At 44.0% G+C, this 22,393-nt stretch overlaps 1 protein-coding gene across 7 annotated transcripts in view; it reads left to right on the top strand.

Moving 5' to 3' along the window:
* Positions 1 to 22,393, top strand: part of KLHL3 (kelch like family member 3) — a 312,385-nt gene that overhangs the window by 216,495 nt on the left and 73,497 nt on the right. For 4 of the 7 annotated variants that reach the window (XM_059174657.1, XM_059174656.1, XM_059174655.1 and 1 more), the window contains 2 exons: positions 5,555 to 5,661; positions 15,101 to 15,222. In XM_059174657.1, coding sequence (XP_059030640.1) covers positions 5,555 to 5,661; positions 15,101 to 15,222 — 229 coding nt within the window. The remainder of the gene's footprint in view (positions 1 to 5,554; positions 5,662 to 15,100; positions 15,223 to 22,393) is intronic. The other 3 variants (XM_059174662.1, XM_059174660.1, XM_059174661.1) reach the window with 1 other exon arrangement.

Here is a 22,393-nt window from a genome sequence, read left to right as displayed (position 1 = left end):
CTGATTAAAAAGGGGCAGAAGATCTGAATAAATATTTTCCAAGGAAGACATACATAAGGCCAACAGACACATGAAAAGATGCTCAACATCACTAATCTTTAGGAAGCACAAATCAAAGCCACAATGAGATACTGTTGGGGTTCCCTCGGAGGGGTGGAGGCGACCGGACCAGCCGGAGGCCCCTTCCCGGGGCTGAGCGGGATGGCGAGTGTCGCGAACCCGGACGCACCAACGGGCGACACCAGGCTCGGGGGATCTGTCTAAGCAGGATCTCACTTTATTGAGCGGGGTTGCAGCTTATATTGGGTAGGGGATGGGAAATGAGGTCAGCGGGGAGAGAGCCTATGGGGTTTGGTTACGTAGTCAGTAACTGGGTAGGGTGTGTTGGGCGAGAGGAGGAAATATCAGAGATATGCGGAACCGAAACCGCCACGTTGGCGCCAATACTGCCACGGTGGCGCCTTTTCTAGCCAGAAGAGAAGGCAGGCCAGCGCCATCTTTGCTGTGCCCAACAATACCACCTTCTAGCATTCAGAATGGCTAGTACCATAAAGAGAAGAAATATCAAATGTTGGTTAGGATATAGAGAAAAGGAACCCTCATGCACCAATGGTGAGAATAGAAATTAGTGCAGCTACTGTGGAAAGCAGTGTGGAAGTTTCTCAAAACATTAAAAATAGAAATACCATGTAATCCAGGAATTCCACTACTGGGTATTTACCTATAGAAAATGAAAACACTTAATTTGAAAAGATACACCACCCGTGTTTATTCCAACATTATTTATAATAGCCAAGATAGGGAAACTACTTAAGTGTCAATTGATAGATGAATGGATGAAGAAGACTTGTGTGTGTGTGTGAGAGTGTGCGTGCACACGCGTGTGGGCATCCCATTATGTATATGTATATAGACTAGAACATTACCCAGCCATAGAAAAGAGATGCCATTTGTGACAACATGGATAAAACTAGAAGGTATTACGCCAAGGGAAATTAGTCAGACAGAGAAAGCCACATACCATATGATTTTACTTATATGTGGAATCTAAAAGAAATGAGAATTTAAAAACAAACAAACAAACAAACAAACAGACATAGGCTTGTAAATACAGGGAATAAACTGGTGGTTACCAGAGAAGAGGGGAGTGGGGAATGGACAAAATAGGTGAAGGGAATTAAGAGGTACAGACTTCCATTTCTGAAGTACAGAAGTCATGGAGATGGAAGGTACAGCATAGGGAATAAGGTCAGTAATATAATATTGTATGGTGATAGATGGTAGCTACAGTTACCATGGTGAGCCCTGTGTAATGTGTAGAATTTTTTTTTTTTAATTATAAAAATTTATTTATTTATTTATTATTCTTTTTATTTTTTAAATTTTTTTAATAATGTGTAGAATTGTTGAATCACTATGTTGTATTCCTGAGACTAATACGACATTGTATATCTGTTACACATCAATAATAAACATTTAAAAAATAAATGATAAAATATTTTAAAAATGAATTGATTGTAAATATGAGGGTTTATTTCTGGATTCTCAATTTTATTGATCTTTGTATTTATCCTTCTATTATTACACACTATGTAATAATAGCTTTGTAGTAAGTTTTGTAGTAAGTTTTGAAATTGGGAAACATGAGTCTTTCACCTCTGTTCTTTTCCAAGATTGTTTGGCCGTTCCAGATCTCTTGCATTTCCACATAAGTTTTAGGGTCAACTTGTCAATTTCTGCAAAGAAGCCAGCTGGGAGTTTGATAGAAATTGTGTTGAATCTGTAGAACAATTTGGGGGAGTATTGCCATCTTAACAATTTTAAGTGTTTCAATCCATGAACACTGGAGGTCAGAGTCTTCTTTAATTTCTTTCACTCTTTCTTTTTAAAAAATGTTTTGGTAGGCAGCAAAGTAAAGTTTATTGAGTGATAGTACAAGGCTCCCAGAGAGGGAGGGGGCCTGAGAGGGTTGCCTCTTCTTTTATTTCTTTCAACTGTGTTCAGTAATTTTAGAGAATAGGTTTTACCCTCCTTAAGTTTATTCTCAAGTATTTATTCTATTTGATGCTGTTAGAAGTGGAATTTTTCTTTATATCATTTCTTGTTCATTGCATGTGTATAGAAGTATAGTTGATTTTGTATATTGATATTATATTTTGCAACCTTCTTAATCTCATTTGTATTAATTTTTTGGTAGATTCCCTATATGATTTTCTATATATGAAATCATGTCATCTATGAGTAGAGATAGTTTTATTTCTTCCTTTTAAATTTATATGTTTTTCATTTTCATGTCCTATTTCATTTTGTTGCTTCATTGCCCTGGCTTGCCACCCGAATCTTCTCTTACTTATCAGCAGTATTTGGTATAGTTGATTATTCCTTGCTTTTTTGTAGCCGTCTCTTCACTTGACTTAATGGACACCATAACTTTTTGGTTTCCCTCCTGTCTCAGTGGTTACTTTCTCATTTCTTTAGCTGGTTCTTTCTCTTCCTTCTGAACTCTTAACTATCTCCCACCTTTGAAATTAAGACTCATATATCCATTTCCCTATTTGGTAAACCCCACTTAGATGTTTAATATGCAGCTCTAATTTAATCTTAAATGAAGTGTTTTGTGGGAAAAAAAAAAGAAAAATGTTAACGTTTGCTGAATGTTTACTATTAGCACTATTCATTATCTTGTTTACAGCTCATCTGAATTCTGATACCCATTGGACATGAACCCTGGTTACTTGCATTCCAGGGCCTGAGCTTCCTTCCTACAGCTATCCCAAAGTGTATGGCCCTACTTTTTGTTTCTTGAGATTGTCCTTTGGAGTAGAATGTGACAGCTCAGAAAAAAAAAAAAATCCTATAGGGTTTCCAGTCAACGGAATTAGAAATGCTTCTGAGCGGGACGCCTGGGTGGCTCAGTTGGTTAAGCAGCTGCCTTCAGCTCAGGTCATGATCCCAGCGTCCTGGGATTGAGTCCCACATCAGGCTTCTTGCTCAGCAGGGAGCCTGCTTCTCCCTCTGCCTGCCATTCTGTTTGCCTGTGCTCGCTCTCTCCCTCCCCCCCTCCCCGATAAATAAATAAAATCTTAAAAAAAAAAAGAAATGCTTCTGAGCCATGCAGTGCTTTGGGGCTGTGGCTTTTCTTTTTCGTAAAGAGTAGTTACACTTCAGTGTACAGACGGGCTTTACCATTCGTAAGCAAAGCCTACATTGAGTTTCTGGTGAGTTCGTCTTGGTCACTTTTCTAGGTTGCAGTTTTTCTAGCCTTCAGATACACTTCCAGTCCTGCAGAACCGTTCTCATTCATCTGCTTAACTAGAGTCTCCATCTTTATTCCTCATTCCTTCTTGTCTCTTTCCCATTTGTTCATGAGCTATCAGCTCCTCTGGCTTTTGCAAGACATGCCACTCTGACATTTCCCTTTTCAGCACCTGGCTCAGCTTTTGCTCAGCATTTCTGACCCATCTGTTTTACTTTTCCTAATTAAAATACGGATTACAAGAACAACAACAACAAGTTGTATTTGGGGGGGGGGGGTTAGTCATTTTTTTTTCTTTAATTGAAGTATAGTTGACAAGTTATACTTTTAAATAGTGATGAGAGAACTCCATTGTCTCCCTAGAATCTTTGATGAAAGTTAAGTGCAAATGTTGGGGATACATTTTTACAATAAATTTAGGCCAGATTAAAAACTAGCCTATTGTCAGGTGGCATTTGCAATTTATTTGGTACCCATGGCAGATATCCCTTTAAGAAAGATGAGAATACCGTGGTGAGATTGTTTGTCCAAGTTCTCATAGCTGGTTAGGGGTAGAGCCAATTCTCTTCCCAGTTGAGCTGGTTTATTCTGATAAAGTTCGTATGTAGGGTCTGCCGTCCACTGTTGAGTGAAGTCTCATCCCCAGGTTTTGCCTCTTGCTTCCCAGAGATCTCACCTTTCCCAGAAACCCTCTCTTGGGGACTTTATTCTATTCACTTTTCCCTATGAGGCATAATTATCTTTCTCTTTCCAAGTATCAGCCCGTCATGAGTCACTATGGTAGTATATCCAGAGTCAGAACTAGATGCAGAACTCAGCCTTCTGTGGCTTTGGGCCACTTCTCTGAACTTCATAGATCATCTGGCATTTACAGCTCCAGCCTTTTCAAGCCTTATGATTCTATGATAAGCAATCTTGGGCTAACGTCTGAATAGTTGGCAAACGCTTAATATGCAACACAGAGATGACAAATAGGTAGCTTCTTTTCCATCATTTATTTGGTCCATCATTTGGTCTTTTCCATCATTTGGTCATTTCATCGCTGTCACATGGAACCCGGCCATGACTCAGACTTCTGAGTCCAGTAGCGTCCTAGGTAACCACTGCCACTAGAGTGCAGCTGACATGTGTTTGTCCTGTCTTCCCTCCCACATTTAGTGCTTCACTCTGAAGGAAGGATTAGTGGTAACCTGGTTACCATAGACGTTAGGAACATGGGATCTGGGGTTTAGCTACCTGCATTTGAATCTTGTTTCCACTACTCCCTTTTTGTATGACCTTGAGAAAAGTACTTCTCTGGGCCACAGTTTCCTTTTTTGAAATATGGAGCATAATAATAACGCTACCTCATGGGGTTTTAGAGAGGAATAAATGAAATATTAGGTATAAGAAAGTGCTTAGAACAGTGCCTAGCACATAGAACTTAATGTTAACTCTTGGAAGGCTGGTGGAAGAAAAATTCTTGGGTCGAAACAGTCTTGTGGCACCCTTCCAATCCTTCAAAGTTGTCTGATATCCATTCTGTCTATGAGTGTGGATTGATCCCTTTTTAAAGTTTATTTATTTATTCATTTATTTACCAAAAATTTAGGGCTTTTTGTATGCTGGGCTTGCACCCAGGTGTCTAGGATCTAATAGTAAACAAGTCCCTTTCAGAGTGCGCAGTGTAGTGGGGATGAGAAGTAAAAAGGTAGTTACGGTAGCCTTAATAATTGCAGAGATTGGAGTTTCAGGTGTAACTCCAGGGTATTGAAGCTGTTCAGGAGTAACCTTCTTGGCGATAATGTTGAATCTGGGTACGAAGATGAATACTTGAGGCCTCCAGACCTGGCTGGCCTCTTACGAGTATTTCATAGGAATTGGATCCCTTGGGGGATTGATAATGTTCTCGCTGGTGGCACACCTCAGCGGCACGCTCATGCTCCTTGGCATTCAGCCAGTCACCCAACTCATAGCCCCAGACTTTCCCTGTTGCTCTCTGAGCTGCTGTCCCAGGGTCTCAGAGCAAATAGAGTTGAGAAGCAGAGATGTGCCAACAAAGGAAGGAGACTTGGAGTGGCAGCTCCTGGATAGTTGGATCTCTCTGTGTGCCTTAGGAAAGCATGAACGCCAGGCTCATCAGGGACTTGGAAAGTCAATGAGCTTATCCCCCTGCCTAACTCAGTATGGCAAATGTCCCTGACAGCCTTGTATGGTGGCAGTATGGAATCTGGGTGGAAGGAAAAAAAATGCCCTTGTGTAGCTGGGGTTGGGCATTGGTGCTGTGACCCATGCTGTCCCCTCCCTGGTGTTTTACAGTAAACAGCTGTTGTGTGACGTGATGATTGTGGCGGAAGATGTCGAGATAGAAGCCCACCGTGTGGTCCTGGCAGCCTGCAGCCCCTACTTCTGTGCGATGTTCACAGGTATGGTGAGAGGCAAACAATGACCCACAGTTACGGGCCCACAGCCCCGCTGAGGGAACCTTTTTGGGGGGTGGCATGAGGGGAGGGAGGAAGGAGGATGCCATGACATGAACTGGGAGGAGCTTCTGTGTGTCAGAGACTATGTTTTGCATCACAGAGGACTTGATGCAACCAGCCTGGTGTGTAACCCCTTGCCCGCTCTGAGGGAAGAAGAGGTGGAATCGGAGCTTATTAGTCCTTAGACTTCAGCGTGCATCAGAATCGTGCAGGGGAGCTTTTAGACATGTAGGCTCTTGGGCTCATCCCCATGCCTCTGATCTTTTCATTTTGCAGATGGGAAGCACTGAGGCTGAGAAAGGGGAAGGAACTTGCCCTAGATCATCCAGGATATTGGTGGAACTTGGCTTCTTGATACCTTGCCCCATGCTGGACTAGTTTGTCCTTCCTTAGCCATTCCTCCCAACATCCTTGAGCCTTTACAGGAGTGTAGAAGACATTTGGAAGAAGTGATGGTGGGGCTTGGAGGGGAGAATAAGACAGGAATTTTCACCATCTGGCGTTCAGTTTCAGCACCTTTGCCAACTTTCTAGAGAAGCCATGCTTCTTGTGCATGCCAAATAGCCCTGTCCAACTAGTTCACATGTGAGACTGAATTCCTCGAAACCCGTGGGTGGAGCTTCCTGTCTGTAGCACCTCACAGCACCTCCCCTGCTCTACAAATCACTGCTGTCCAAGGGCCAGCTGGGCTGGGTGAGACCCTCGGACAGGGTCAGGTGTCCCTTCTCCACGTTTGCCAAGTACCCAGTGCTGCTTTTGAGCATGGTCACTATCCCTCTGTGTGTTCTTGTCTGTTTCCTGGGGTCTGCTGTGCCCGTGCTCTGGGGTCTGGTATATCAGCTGCTTCTCATGCTGCAGGTTTTTTGTTTTTAAATTTAAAATTTTTAAGAGATTTTATTTATTTGTCAGAGAGAGAGATGGAAAGAGAAAGCACACACAAGCAGGGGGAGGGGCAGAGGGAGAAGCAGACTCCTTGTGGAGCAGGGAGCCCAATATAGGGCTTGATCCCAGGACCTTGCCATCATGACCTGAGGTGAAGGCAGAGGCTTAACTGACTGAGCCACCCAGGCGTTCCTCATCCTGCAGTTTACAGCTCAATGTCTCCTCTGAGAGGCCACCTCTGATGACTCTCACCATAGTTCCCCACTGTGTATTTTTTCATAACGTTTATACCTCTCTAAAAATCCTTTTGTTGGTTATCGATGTGTTCTTTATCTTTCTCTCCTCACTAGACTGTAAGCTCTGTGAAGACAGCGGTGTTGTTGGATTTGTTTACTACCACACCCTAAACATCTGGTACACAGTAGGAGCCAGACTTTTTTTTATTAACTTATAATGTATTATTTTCCCCAGGGGTACAGGTCTGTGATTCATCAGTCTTACACAATTCACAGCACTCACCATAGCACATACCCTCCCCAATGTCTGTCCATCACCCAGCCACCCTCTCCCTCCCCCTCTACCCCCCAGCAACCCTCAGTTTGTTTTCTGAGATTAAGAGTCTCTTATGGGGGATGCCTGGGTGGCTCAGTTGGTTGGGCAGCTGCCTTCGGCTCAGGTCATGATCCCAGCGTCCTGGGATCGAGTCCCACATCGGGCTCCTTGCTCAGCAGGGAGCCTGCTTCTCCCTCTGTCTCTGCCTGCCTTTCTGTCTGCCTGTGCTTTCTCTCTTTCCCTCTCTCTCTCTGACAAATAAATAAAATCTTAAAAAAAAAAAAAAAAAAAAAGAGTCTCTTATGGTTTGTTTCCCTCTCTGGTTTCATCTTGTTTTATTTTTTCTTCCCTTTTCCTATGATCCTCTGTCTTGTTTCTCAAGTTCCTCATATCAGAAAGATCATATGATAGTTGTCTTTCTCTGACTTATTTCACGTAGCATAATACCCTCTAGTTCCATTCGTGTCATTGCAAATGGCAAGATTATTTTTTTTTAATTTTTTATTTTTTTATAAACATGTATTTTTATCCCCAGGGGTACTGGTCTGTGAATCGCCAGGTTTACACACTTCACGGCAAGATTTTTTTTGATGGCTTCATAATATTCCTATATATATATAAATATATACAGATATATATATGTGTGTGTGTATATATATATATATATATATATATATATACCATATGTTCTTCATCCATTCATCTGTTGATGGACATCTAGGCTCTTTCCATAGTTTAGGAGCCAGATGTTTTTTAAGTGAGTGAACGAAATGTCTCCACAGTTGATGGTGAGCTTTGAGCATCTGAGAACCATGTCTTGTCACAGTTGAATCCTCAGAGCCAACCACACAGGGCATGGTGTTTAGGAGACAGTAAATAAGTTAAGTTTGAAAAATGTGAGCTTGGGCGCCTGGGTGGCTCAGTGGGTTAAGCCGCTGCCTTCGGCTCAGGTCATGATCTCAGGGTCCTGGGATCGAGTCCCGCATCGGGCTCTCTGCTCAGCGGGGAGCCTGCTTCCCTCTCTCTCTCTCTCTCTGCCGGCCTCTCCATCTACTTGTGATTTCTCTCTGTCAAATAAATAAATAAAATCTTAAAAAAAAAAAAAAAAAAAAAAAAAAAAAAAAAAAAAGAAAAATGTGAGCTTGCTAAGAATGGGTGAGTGCAGGCACCCAATTTTTGCTGAATGGGTTCTTACTCTCTTCCTAATACATAGTTTGTGACCTTTCCTGGGCAAGAGTTGTTCTAGTTGGGAGTGACTTATCTCTTGTGTATTGAGAGTTCCTCCCCTGGGGCTCCCTGTTGGCTCATCCTGTAAAGGACCTGTGCCTCTACCAAGTGGACCAAGACACTTACATCACAGTGAGCCTTGGGCTGGGAATTAGTAGCCCAAAAAAGGTGGTTTAGAAAACCAGCTGATTTTACTACCTGGAAGTTTTGAGCTAGATTCTCTTTGGTGTAGTTTCATACTCTAATAGTAAGGTTTTTATTTCTTTGTTTGCTCCTCTCCCTCATCCATCTGTCTGTCTTTAAAATAATTCATTTTGTTTACAATAGTTATTTAGCTGCACCTTCACTAAGTACCTCTGCCAGTCCTTTTTCTCTTGCCTGCGTGGTTTGGAAGGTCCAGTGTTGAGAGAGGAAATCTATTTAGAATTGTAATATTGGCTCCACTTGTTGTTAGTAAACTTGCCTCTGGGGTAGTGGAAGTGTCTACCCAAAAACAAGGTCATTCTATCAATAGATAGAAAAGATGCTTCTGGAGCAGATCTTGGATTCTAGTGATTATAGGGAGGAAAATAATAAAGAATAAAACAGTCTAATGTGATCCCCAGCTCACATCTTCCTTGAAACTGGTTCCTGTCCATCCTTGAATCCTTCTAGATATCTAGCCAGCCAGCCAGCCAGCCGGCCATCTGCCTGTCTCTCCACCCACCCATCTATCTACCCATCTAAATACTACTCACATATGTTCATTGCAGGAAAAAAAAAGAGAGAGAAAAACATGGACAAGCCAAAAAATAAAAATAAAAAGTTACATATAATACAACATATATATAATATTATAGTTTATATCCTTTCAGAATTTATATTTGTAAATATATACAGATATAAAATAATTTTTAAAAATTTATTTGAGAGAGAGAGAGGTTGTGAGAGAGAGAGCACGAGCAGGGGGGAGAGGGAGAAGCGGGACCCCCATTGAGCAAGGAGCCAAACATGGGGCTTGATCCCAGAACCCTGAGATCATGACCTGAGCTGAAGGTAGATGCCTAAATAGCTGAGCCACCTGGGTGCCCCCAAAATAAATTTTTAATATAAATTCATCTTGTATATACACAATTGATGTAATGTGTATACTTTAAAAAAAAAATTGCTGTTCATTGCCCTGGAATGTTCTCCCCACCCCAGCCTCTTTGCCTGTCTAACTCCTATTCATTTTTCATTACCACTGAAGCAGCACTTCCTCAGGTTGGCTTTCCCATGATCCCCTTGGGTTAGGTTAAATTCTTTTGCTATTTACTCTTATGGTACTTCATGCTTGTCTTTAGTATTAGCGCTTGTCTCATTACTTCCTCAATATCTGATTGCTCTGGTCAGTCAGTTAAGAACTGTACCTGAACTCAGTGCTGTGTCCTCACTGCCTGGCTTGATCTTCCATGTAGTAGGTGCTCAATGAAATTGGCTTAATTGAACCAGCAATACATCTTCATGTCAGTGAAATCACATCTACATCATCATTTTAATGGTTTCATAAGATTCCATCATATATATCCTAATTGAAAATCCATTTCCTCTTTGATTAGAAAAGATAATTCTTTCTCATATTTTGCTATTTTAAGTGATACTGTAATGGTTATCTTTGCTTCTTAATCTTATTTACCTTACGATTATATCCTAGCATAGATCACAAGAATAAGGGTGTACACATTTTGAAGACTTGTGAAACACATGCCAGAAATCCAGTTCTTAGAATAGTTGTACTATCCTGTACTTCCATTGACAATATATGAGATTTGTGATTTTTTCAGGCCCCTTGATTTTGCTTAAACCTTGGTAAACAGGTACGAAAAAAAGTAACACTGTAAAATTTTGTTCTGATGATCAGGTTCATCTTCAAAATCCATAAATTTAGTCATGAAAAGGCCCAGCTGACTCTCATTAAGCCCATTTCTATCAGCATGTTTAAGGCCAAAATGAAAAGGAAATACTCGTGACATTCTTCTAACTTGAGTGGTGTGATTACGATCTTTTTACTCAGGCTTAACGTGTTTTTATTTTTTTTTGTCCTCTCAGTTCATATTGCCCAAGTGTTCCAGATATTAGCCCTGCTCCTTGACCATGTCCTTCCAAGGGTAACTTGAAATAAATGTGAAACAGGTCTGAGTGCTCACAGGAGGGTATGGAGAGGGCTTGTGAGAAGATCTGGGGTGGGTTGTCACTCAAACAGTCCAGCACTCCTTCAGCACAGTCATTGGGCTCTGCCCATCTTTGTCTGTCAATATGGAATACTTTAGATGCCCCTGCTTCCTCCCTATGGAGCACCTCCATCCCCAGGGAAGCTAATTTTACCCAAATAGCTGAGTCAGTTTTGGTCTTCTTTATTATGCCTTTTACTATGTGTCCTGTGTACTAGAGTATTTTTTACTCCATGTGAGTCCCTACATGTTGTCCAAATACATTAAAAACAACACCTCTTATAGTGTTAAAGGAGCCAAGTTTTAAAGAATACGTGGGTTCAGGGTATGAGCGCCCATCATCACTTGACCTGATGGAAGTGTGGAATTGTTTGCTGTCCTGGGCTCTTTGTGGTTCTCAGTCATGTCTAGGTACAAGGACCTAAGGTACATCCTGAGGATTTAAAGAAGTTTAACAGCTAGTCCTTAAGTCCAGTCCACCATCATCTTTCACCTAATTTCCTACCAGCAGCCTTTGAACTAGTCATCCTGACTCCTATTTTGTTCCCTCACCTCCAGCCTGTTCTCTGCATTATAGCTATCACATCCCAAATATCAATTGATGTATCCCTCAGCTTCTTCAAATCTGTCAGGGGCTTTCTCTCGGCATGAAGTCTGAACTCCTTGACATGGCTCACAAGGCTCTCCAGTGGTCTAGACCCTGCTTATACCTCCAGCCTTGTCTCCCCATTCCTCCCTTTGCATGCTGTGCTTCTGCCAGACTCAACTTCCTAGGGGCCTAGAACAGGTCATGTTCTTTCTTACCTCTCTTTGCCTGGAATATATATTCTTCCCTTATACTTATACCTCTCTTCTGAATAGCAATGACTCCTTCTCCAGATCTCATTTTAGACCAGTGGTTCTTAAACATTATGAATCAATCTGATGAAAACAATGGACTCTGCCCCAGCCCCCAAAGCAAATATGGGCTCTTGTGTGCTCATCATTTTACATGTAGTTCAAGGTCCGGGAATCCCTGCTTAAGAACCCTTTAAGCTGAGCCCTCTTTTCTAGTATTTAACATACTTTGTAATTGTTGGTTTATTTTTCTCTCTCCACTGGACTGAACTCCCTGTAACTTACTCATCGTGCTGTCCTCTGGCCTAGCACAGTACTTAGCACACAGGGACTGTTTGATACATGTTTGTTGAATGAATGAATGGGTGGGTAAATGAATGAATGAATGAACGAACAAACAAAAGAATGAACAAATATCTGCCCTCGATCATGCTCATTTTGGAAGAACAGTACCTGCAAGGTACAGATGACAAACCAACGTAAGGGGGCTAAAAAGATGTGCAAATAACAGACATTTTCTGAAAATTCAGAAACTGAACTTTCTGGGCGGGACCTCCTGGGAAAGACAGGAAGAGGGCTTTTGGATTGACCTTGAAGATGGAAGGACTTAGAGGATTCATGTTTTGTTTTCTAGAAATATTTTGTCAGTATAGTGGAAGTGAGGAAAGGAACAAGAATGACCAAGACTTTGTTGACTTCTGCCCCTCAGGAATTGCTGGAGTCCAGGGAATTATGAAATATCAAGAGAAAGCCCCTTTTCTTCCTTCTTCTTTTTTTTTTTTTTCCTCCAGCAAGTATTTTTTAAGTGTTTGTTATACGCCAAGGACTTTGTTAGGTGTCGAGGATGTTTTGGCAAATAAGCTTGACAAGATCTCATCCCTCTTGGTTCTTGCTTGCCTAGACCTTATGTACTAAGTTGTCCTCAGAATTTGGACCAAAGCCTTGTTTGGGAATACTTTTATCAAGATCATTAGTTAGGGTGAGGTTTATATTACACAGGGATTTATGAGAAATGAAATGCGGTCTATAGTTAGGCCAAGATGCAAATCCCAGCCCTTTCTCTCACAAGCTATATGCAAATACCTTTTGAAATGTCAGTTCTTTAATTTGTAAAATGGAAATAATATCTACCTCCTGGAGTTGTTACAAGGATCAAGTGAAATAATGTGTGTAAAACCTTTGCAGAGGTCCCGGTAGTAGTAACTATTACTGCTACCATTTTCAGAGTCTGTTTAAGCTGAAGCCTTAGTTTGGTGCAGTAACTTCTGCTGGTCTATAAGAAATACTTAAGATTGGATTAATACTTAAGATTAATACTTAAGATTGGATTTGACAAGTCTGTGTGACTTAAGAAGGTTTCCACTTTCCTATAAGGGAACTTTCTTAAAACAGATTTTGTTTTTGAGGCCATCGTCTTTCTTTCACATGTATTTCCCCCCTTGCTTATTGAAGTCTAGAAACTTCAAAGTCATGTTAAAGAAGTAGGGAAAAAAATGCCTCGAAGTTCCATCCTCTATAAGACTGTGTCTTAATGTTTGCTGTACATTTGACTAATAGGAATGATTGTTCATCCCCCAGAAAAATAAAACTTTTGCCCATATATACTAATATTTTCATATAATTTCAGGAGTTTCCACTTGTTTATGCCAAAGTCACAAAATTAATTAACTAATATGACTCCCAAGTACAGATCCACAGAGAGAAAACAATCAAGCAGGGCTCCGTTTTCACACTCACATAAGAGCTTCTGAATCTCTTGGTTCTCGTGTTTAGGTGGTTCTTTTTTCAGTCGTTCTTTCTAAGGCCAAGTTCTTAACCAAAGAATTGACTTACTATAATTATCGCTTGCGTTAAAATTGTCAGCTGGATTCTTATGGATAAACTTCTTAATAGCTGTTTAGAGAGATGAGTGAACTTCTGATTTCCTTGGGTATGTGTTTTTATTCTTGTGTCTTGGAGTAAACTCAAGAGGGGGATTGTGAGCTCCTGTCTACTGGGTGCAGTAGAAATCCACTGTCCTTTCCTGTTTCCTCTTAGCCTCTTTGTGCCGTCTCAGGGCCCTTTGTCCTGAGACCTTTTCACTGGCTTCTACCAGCAATCATAGAGAAGACAGAAAAGAGCGGAGGGTTTCTGGTCTACCCGATCTGGCAGTGGAGGGAGTGAACAGGAATCAGAGTAGATTTTTCTCCCTTTCCTCCCTGTTGCAGACTCATTCAAATCTCTAACTGTGTCAGGGTGGGAATTATGGATTGGTGGAAGAATCATGGTCCGCCTGTGCAGCTTGGAGGTGGGCGTCTGCAGCCCACACACTGTACTGTACTTTATTTTCTTGGCTCCATTGCACACATTCCACAGAGAGAAAACAACTACCCAGGCTCTGTTTTCATACTCATACAAGGGCTTCTGAATTCCTGTTTCTTGCAGTCAAGTTGCCCTTTATTTCAGTCTGCAAAGACACATGTCGAGCCTGTCTCTTCCTTCTCAAATCAGCAGTGTTTATTGAATGAGCCTGGCTAGAGATAAATCCATGTGCTGTCTAGAAAGCACAGGCTGAGCTAAGAGCCCTCAGGACTGCACATGTGCCACGGCTGCCCCAGTTTACAGGCTGTGTCCTTCCTTTGTTGGATTATTATCAGGGCCTCCCAACTGTTTTCCCTGCCTTTGATCCAACTTACACCATATATCCAAAATTTCATTCAGAAATACCCATTTGTTGATGTTGTTCCCCTATTTATCACCTTTCAGTGGTGCTACACTGAAGATAAAGTCCAACCTCATTTGCATGGCTTACAGGATCTGCAAGGCCTGGCCCCTGGCTACCTCTCCAGCTTCCTGTCACTGTCACCCTGGACCACCCTCTCACTGTTCCCCAATTTTATCCTTTGGCACTTTCTTGCCTTTATACCTAATGTTCCTGCCTCCAGCTCATGCTCCCTCATCTTTGCTGCCTGTGGAAATACCCAGCTTCACTGTGACCACCTATTAGGGTGGCTTCCCAGGGTTGGCTACTCCATCTTCTGCCTTCGTGGGATTTAGTAGACAGTAGTGAGAATGAGTGTGGGCTCTAGGGTCCTACTTCCTGGTTTCAGTCCCAGCCTGGCCCCCTCATAGATGTGTGACTGTGGGCAAAATGTATACCCTCCTGTGCCTCAGTTTCTTCATCTATAAAATGGGAGATAATATTAATGAATCTCACAAGTGGTGGTCGTGAAGATTGAAAAAGGCACCACTTTCAAGTGCTTAGCATAGAGCTTAGTCACAACACTTAGTAAATGTTACTTTATATTGTTATACTGGTACTTTGTATATATCTCTATTAAGCTCCTATCATCTCATATATTTTTATGTATCTGCAGTGCTAGATCATGTGCTCCTTGAGGACAGGCACATCTCTTATTTTACTTTTCCTGGCCCTGTGTATATAAGCTTACAGGAGATGTTGGTTGAGTTACTGCACACAGATGTGCTTCAAAGGGAAATGTGCAGCAGATCAAGTGGGGAATGCTTCAGACTGGTTTGCAGATGATTATAGACCCAAAGTTGGTGTGACCCAGATGTCAGCTGTTTGAAGACTCTTCCATGCCCGAATCCCTTCTGCAGCCTCCTGGTGCTTTAATGTTGCTAAGACAGGGCAACTTTCCCTGTCAAAGTTAAGCACCAAGTTTGTGTCCGTTTGGTTTTGTTTTGGACTGTAGGTGACATGTCTGAGAGTAAAGCCAAGAAGATAGAAATCAAGGATGTGGATGGGAGGACACTGAATAAGCTGATCGACTACATCTATACGGCGGAAATTGAGGTGACTGAAGAGAACGTCCAGGTAAACTCAAACTCAGTCCCAGCTCATAGCTCATCACGCACTCGGGGTCACTGTCTTATAGCCACATTACACTGAACCCTCACAACAACTCACTGGGTAGCTGGAGAGGACGCTAAATCTCCAGAGAGGTTAGGTGACTTGCCCTGTGTCACATGGCATGTGAGTGGGTGACCGACCCTCAGAGTCACACCTGCCTGACTGTGGCACCCATGTCCTTAACTGCAAAGCCATGATACCTGTGAAGGAGCTTGGGCCCTGAGCACAAAGTCTTTATATCATGTTGGTTCCAACTCTGGGTGAAGGAAGAACTCAAAGCATGGGTGACCCCACTTCTCCCCAGTCATCATCTCATTGCAGGGATTTTCAGTTTGGATGGTGAGGTTGTTAAACATTTTTCCTGTTTCAACATGAGTCAGTTGAGTTTCTCTGAGTGCTCAGGCTCAGCGGTGGAGGTGCCAAGCTCCCAAGTCTGAGCTTCAGAAGGGGTGTGTGGCTGTGAAGCGTGTGCCTTTTCCTCCATTTGTGGCCCTGCCCTCATCCTTGGCCATCTGGAGCCTTGAAAAGGGGAGCCAGGGAAGACATGGCTTCACCCAAAGGCGCGCGTCTTTACCATGGCGATGTGACGACACAGCATGGACCTGCTTCAGTAGGGGAGATGGTTGAGGGTGTGGCCCGCTCAGGAGGCCTCCAAAGGCCTGGGCTAAACCCAGACCCAGGATAGACTATTTCTTGTCAGTTAGGGCCTTACTATTTCAATGAAGTGCTGGAAGTTGCAGGTGATACCAAGGATTTTTCTTTTACAAAATTCCACCTGATTTATTGTGAGGCACATACCTCTCCAGTGACCAACCTCTTCCCCTTCTCGAGAACACCACTTCCTTTACCAGGATAAGGTATTTGGGTGGCTGAGTTGGTCCTCATTCATTCATTCACTCATCCAATTCAACCCAAGTGTTTGAGTGCCAGTTATATGCCGGCTACTTTGTGGGGCACAGTGATTGTGACAGGAGCTGTGGCAACTCCATCGCCTGCTGTCATGCAGTTTGTGGTCTAGGGGTGAAGACACATGCTCGTCACATAAGCACACAGGAAGTGTCTGTGCACAAATTGTCGTAAGTCCTTAGAAGGAAGGAAACAGGATATTTAATATCGAGGGGACTCAGTCTGGATGGATGAGAGGATCTGGAAAGGGCTCTTTTGGGAGATAGGATTTAAGCTGCGGCCAGCACAGGTGGGGGAGTTAGCTTGGTGTGCTGCAGAGTACCGTGAGGGCGAAGGGTACATGGTGCAGGCAGGTTGGCGGGGGGTGGGGGGGTGGGAGGTGCCCTGCATTCCGTCCTACAGAGCCTGCCTCTCAATAGAGCCTGCCTTTTTGTCTCTGGCCTCTGGACTTGGATTATTCAGTGATCTAATCTAATAATCCCTTGCTCTTTTAAAAATGGAATTATATTTTATACACTGTAAAACACATAGTCTGCCCCTTTTGTTTCTGGTCTTTTTCATCCAGAATGGAGTGGGCAGCAGAGCACGCACATCTCAGGTCTAGTAGCAGAATTGAAACAGTGGGATAACTTTTGGGCACTAACAGTGAGTGCAGAGTAATTTGGTATGAAAGGAGTATAGTATGTGTGTTGAAGAAACATGTTAAATAGGTGATGGTTATACCATCACCATCATATTCATGTTCCCCTTGATACTTTAAAAAAGTGATGTAAATATTGAAATTTACAAGATCCAAAAAAATTGCACCTTTTGCAATTATGAAAAATGCTAGATGTCAACCTAAAAATATGCAGGGGGTAGATAATTTTTAAAAATCTTGCATTAGGAGGCGCCTGGGTGGCTCAGTGGGTTAAAGCCTCTGCCTTTGGCTCAGGTCATGATCTCAAGGTCCTGGGATCAAGCCCCGCATGAGGCTTTCTGATGGGCGCGGAGCCTGCCTCCCCCTCTCTCTCTGCCTGCCTCTCTGCCTACTTGTGATCTCTGTCTATCAAATAAATAAAGTCTTTTAAAAAAATCTTACATTAGGTTCTAATCTATAACTTTAAACAGAGATTTATTTATTTTAGAGAGCAGGGGAGAAGGGCAGAGGGAGAGAGTGTTTTAAGCAGACTTTGCATTGAGTACAGAGCCCGATGTGCGGCTTGAGCTCACGACCCTGAGATCACAACCTGAGCCAAAACCAAGAGCCCGGTGCTCAACCAGCTGCACCACCCAGGCACCCCTAATCAATAACTATTAATCCTATAGTGTGGTAGGCAGAGTAATAACCCCCCTCCCAATGTTCATGTCTTAATTTCTGGAACCTGTGACTATGTTAGGTTAACTGTCAAAGAGGAATTAATTTTGCAGATGGAATTAATGTTGCTGATCAGCAGAACGTGTGATGGGGAGATTACCTCAGATTATTGGGGGGGGGGTGTAGTCACAGTGGCTTGCTAAAGTGGAAGGGGGAGGGGAATAAGGAGAACCAGAGAGATGAGACCCAGCACAGGCTCAATTTGATGTTTCCATCTCTGAAGACAGGGGAGCCATGAACCAAGAAATGTGGGTGGACTCTAGAAGCAAGAAAAGCGAGGAAACATATTCTCCCTTAGAGCCTTCAGAAGGAACACAGCCCTGTTGACGCCTTTATTTCAGTCCAGGGAGACCAGTTTGGGACTTACGACTTCCAGAAGTGCCAGAAAGTGAATTTAGCCACTAAGACAAAACCAATATCCACCCTCTCCTCCCCTGCAAAAACCCCCACAACGCTGTAGGTGAAGTTGTAGATTCTATGACTGGAACCAGCTTTTTCTTCCCTTTTTAGCATGTATTTGCCTATTTGCTGAGTAGTACCTCCCCCCACCCTGCCCCCGTAAAGTGCAAAGTGTTTACAAACTTGAATAATTAGATGTTCCACTCTGGATCCTCATTGCCTGGCTGGGTGTTGATCTTTGCAGCTTCGGTCTAACACAGTGGTAGTGTATACAACTCTGTATTCTTAAGGCAGGAGCAGCAGATAGACTCCCCAGAGGACTGTGTAGAACCTGGCTTCACCATTGCTTCCTGTAAAGCTACTTTACAGGGGGAGGGCAGGTGGCCAGCGTGAAGATGTGCAGGTTCAAAGGAGGGAGTAGAAGTAGTGGGGAGGCAGGAGTTGAGTGCAGATGGAAGCCTGAGCCCACGCCTTAGCCTCCCTACTGATGCACAGAGTGCTCTTCCTCTAGCCCCGTACCCCTGCAGAGTGTCATTTCCCCAGCAAAGTGAGGCCATGGGTTTCCATGAGCTCTGGCCAGGGAAGACTCTTACTGTGTCAGCCTCTGATTTGTGTTCCCTCCCTTTTACCGCAGCCTCTCTGACACCCTTACCAATAGCTTGCCTCAAGGATCAGTTTTCTTAATTATACCCATTCTGTGGGGTGGTCACAACTGCCTTCAAATCCTGGCTCCAGCATTTTCTAGCTGCGAGACACCAAGCAAGTTACTTAACCTTTCTGTGCTTCAGTGTCTTCATCTGTAATATGGGCATAATATTAGCGCACAGTCTCAGAGGGTTGGTGTGAGGATTAAATGCATTAATAAAGGTAAAAGCCTTAGAAAATTGCTCCCCTGTGCCAGCAGAGGTACGGACACTGTGAGCACACAGACTCTGTCACCAAGGAGCACGTGATATAAGCCTGGAGACAGATGGCTAAGCACCTGGGTCCTCCCTGCTGTGGTAGGGCCAGTTTGGAGGTACCCAGGACGCAGGGAATGGCCCTCACTGCCTTGATGAGGCTCATCAGGGGACCAGCCTCCCTGAGGAGGTGTTGTGTGGACCCCATCTTGGAGGAAGACCATGAGGTCAGGCTTTCCTCCTCGGCTTCCATGTCTGTGTGGCCCTTGGTGTTGTGAGTGAGTCCCTGAGGGCCTGGCTGCGTACAAAACTTAAAAGGTTGAGAGGGGCCAGTCAGGATGAGATCGTGTCTGCTTCTTCATGCTGTGCTGTATCTGCCAAGGCATTTACACCATGGAGGTAGGCATGGGGCCACCTGGGCTCCCCTGAAAGCCTGAGAAACAACGGTCAGAGATTTGGGGCTTGGTTAAATGGCTCGTAGAGCTCCACCCGTCATTCCTTCCCAGCCCACCCTTTCCCTGGAGAGACTGCATTGCCTTTCCGTGGTGGAGGTAACTGCCCTCAGAACTGGCGCTTAGTGAAACTGGTCATAAGCCAAGCCTGCTCAGGTCACTTCATGTGCTTTATTTCACCCAATTTCATCACCACCAAACAAGTACTCTAAAACGGTCCTTCTTTGATAACTGAAGAAGCTACTGCTCTGGGGTGGTTAAGTAGTAGTGACATTGGGGTTTGAACCCTGCTCTCTCTGCCTCACTGTGCTCTGTTGTCGTGGTGACCTTGAGTTTCTGGTGAAATGAAGGATCAGCATCTTGACTCCAGCTCATGAGAATCAATAATAACAAACACTGATTTCACTGAGCCCTCCCTGTGCACCAGGTACTCTGTTGCCTGCTTTCGATGTATTATCTCATTTGATTCTTGGAACAAGCCTTAAAGGCAGTACCATTAGGGTCTTTATTTTACTGTCGAGGAGGCAGAGCACAGAGAGGTTGATTTGCCTTTAGTCACATGGCTGGTAAGTGGAGAAGTCAAGATTCCAAGGGACACTTTTTACCCCAGCAGTGCTAGTTTGCTAGCTTTCCTGCTCATTTGCATATGGCTCTCCCCCCCCACCTTTCTTCCCTCCTTCTCTGTCTCAGTCTCTCTCTCTTTTCCCTCCCCACTTTCTTTCTCTCTCTTTTTTCTAACATTAAAAAAATATATATTTTTATTTAACAGTGTTTTTGTACCAGGCCTTTATGCCTGAGGTTGGCAGAAATGGACCCACTGTGTGGCTGAGACCTTTGGCCTGTCACCTGGCCCTCAGCTAGGTGGTCTTCCTCCCTCTAGGCATGGCCCTGCCTCCCTGAAATTCCAGGAGTCTGAGGCAGGGCATTTCCTTTTGTTTTTGTTAGAGGAAACAAACTCAGTGACGGGATATCCTTTGCTGTGTTTTCATGTTATCCGAGGGAGAGAAAAAAACAAAACGGCCTGCTGGTGGAAAATGGAGGGGAGGCCATTTGCAAGCTAGAGGGAAACCTGTCAGCTCCTGCTGAGGGTCATTCTAGAGCCTGTTTCCCCCAGAGCTAAAATGCTGGGGTGGCAAGAGGCAACTCGAAGCCTTTTGGACCTTGGGTCTTCTTGCGTTTCCATGGTGGTTCCAGCTAGCAGCTCCTCCAGTGTTGGCCCCTCCTTCCAGGGACCAAGCGGTACTACCCCCGTGAGCCCACCAAGCTGAGGACCTGAGTTTGGCCTCTTGCTCATGGCCCGTTGTTGCTGCCCCTCAAGGGAGTGGAGGTGCACGCGAGATAAGAGAAGAGGAAATCCTCTGAAAGCTCTTGTTGATGTGGGAGAGGGAAGCGAGGACAGCCACCTTCTGGATGTCTGGCTGTCTTTTCTTTCCCAGCCTCTGGGGATTTGTGTCAGCCCCCAGGACCCCAGCGGATGGGGCCCCGGTTTATCCCCGAGACGCAGAGTTGGAGCCGGGATAAATCTTCCAGCCTCCAAACCTTGCCCTCAGCTTTCTGACTTACTTGACTTTTCTTCACGCCTTCCTGTATGAAGCAAGTAGTGGGAAGAAAAGGCCCTTTGAGTCATAGCTAATCACAGTGTAAGATCAAAGAGAGGGAAGGCGCAATTAGAGAAACCACAAGCCCCCGTTCACTTGAGGAAGTCATCTTGGGAATGCTTTTGGGCAGGAGTGGACCTAAACAGGATGGTGGGGAGGGGGGGAGGATGTTGTGGAAAGGTGGAAAACCTTATAATTTTTGCCCACTTAGTGTGTTTGGTGAACAGTAGGGGAAAGCCATGTGGGTAGCTCTATCCAGGGAGGTTTTAAAAACTGAAAGGATAACCTGAGGAATATGTTCAGGGAAGTATTTATTATTTAATTTCTTTGGACGATTGTCACGAGCTTGAGAATTTAAGCACCAAACCCTGCCACTGCCTTTGGGGGCGGGGAGGAGAGGCATGTGTCCCAGGCAGGCTGTCATGGTGGCTTGCCTGGGAATGCAATGTGGGGGCGGACTGGACTTGTGGAAATCCTCCCCTTTGGGGCTCAAAGGGCTGCTGTCCCCTTCCTGCTTCTTCTCAGCCTGACCCTTTTCGGGCTTGTCCCACCACTGAGTATGGTGTGTGCTGGACAGTATTTGATTGTTCCTCTCCACATGGGGTTTCTAGGGTAACTGGTTAGAAGTTCCTGGCCCTGAGTGTGATCAGCTGCCCCAGTTTGCCTAGAACTGTGGGGTCTCCTGGGACAGAGGACTTTCAGTGCTGAAACTGGCAAAGTTTCAGCAGACCAGGATGATTGGTCAACCTGTGGCCCCAACTGTAGAGTTTGTAGCTAATGCTGGTCCCGGGGGTATTGTAGAGGTCATTTGGGGATTTGAAGCATAGCTTTCCATTCCTGCTATGTGTTCAGCAAGGATGGTTAATGGTTGTCTACTTAACTAGCAGGCCGAGACTAATCTGGTCGTAGAATCTGTTTGGCTAGGCTGAGCGAGCTCCCAGGTTAATTGAGGTTCCCAGTTTATGGCTGCTTAGTGGGGATAGAGCTCAGGTGGTCAGATGTGGAGCTACCTTATGGCCTAAAACTCCCAAGAGTGGTGCTTTTATCTTTCTCCTCCGGAATGAACCAGTGGCTCAAAAAGTACTAAGGATATGATGTTATTTACTGTTGAGGACTTAAGAGAGTAAAGGGAAAGGAGCATGCTTTCTTTAACTTCCTGGAACTCAGCTACATGAGGGAGGAAGTTAAGCTCATACCTACTCTCCACTAGGTGGGAGTAGGACCATGGGTGGTGGAGGCTCTTGGTGGTTTCTGCAGGTGGGCAGGAGTGAGGAAAGGTGACCAGCTACCCATGTTTTAGCAGTGAAAGCCCTGTCTCCTTGGTCCCAAGAAAACTTGGCTGCTACCGTAGTTGAAGGACAAGGCCCAAGAATCAGCAGTGGGCCAGGGTTTTTGGCTTTTTTGCATGGAGGAATTCAAATATGTTTTAGGAGAAAGTCAAGGTCTAGGATTGAAATTGCTAAAAAAAATTTTAAAAAAAAGTGCCCTGGATTAAGAAAACAAATGCATCATTAGCCCATGTCT

Source organism: Mustela lutreola, chromosome 5 (genome assembly GCF_030435805.1).
Source record: "Mustela lutreola isolate mMusLut2 chromosome 5, mMusLut2.pri, whole genome shotgun sequence".
NCBI classification, from domain to species: domain Eukaryota; kingdom Metazoa; phylum Chordata; class Mammalia; order Carnivora; family Mustelidae; genus Mustela; species Mustela lutreola.
The sequence above is the reverse complement of the archived record's forward strand: the minus strand, read 5'-3'. Positions and strand labels throughout refer to the sequence as shown.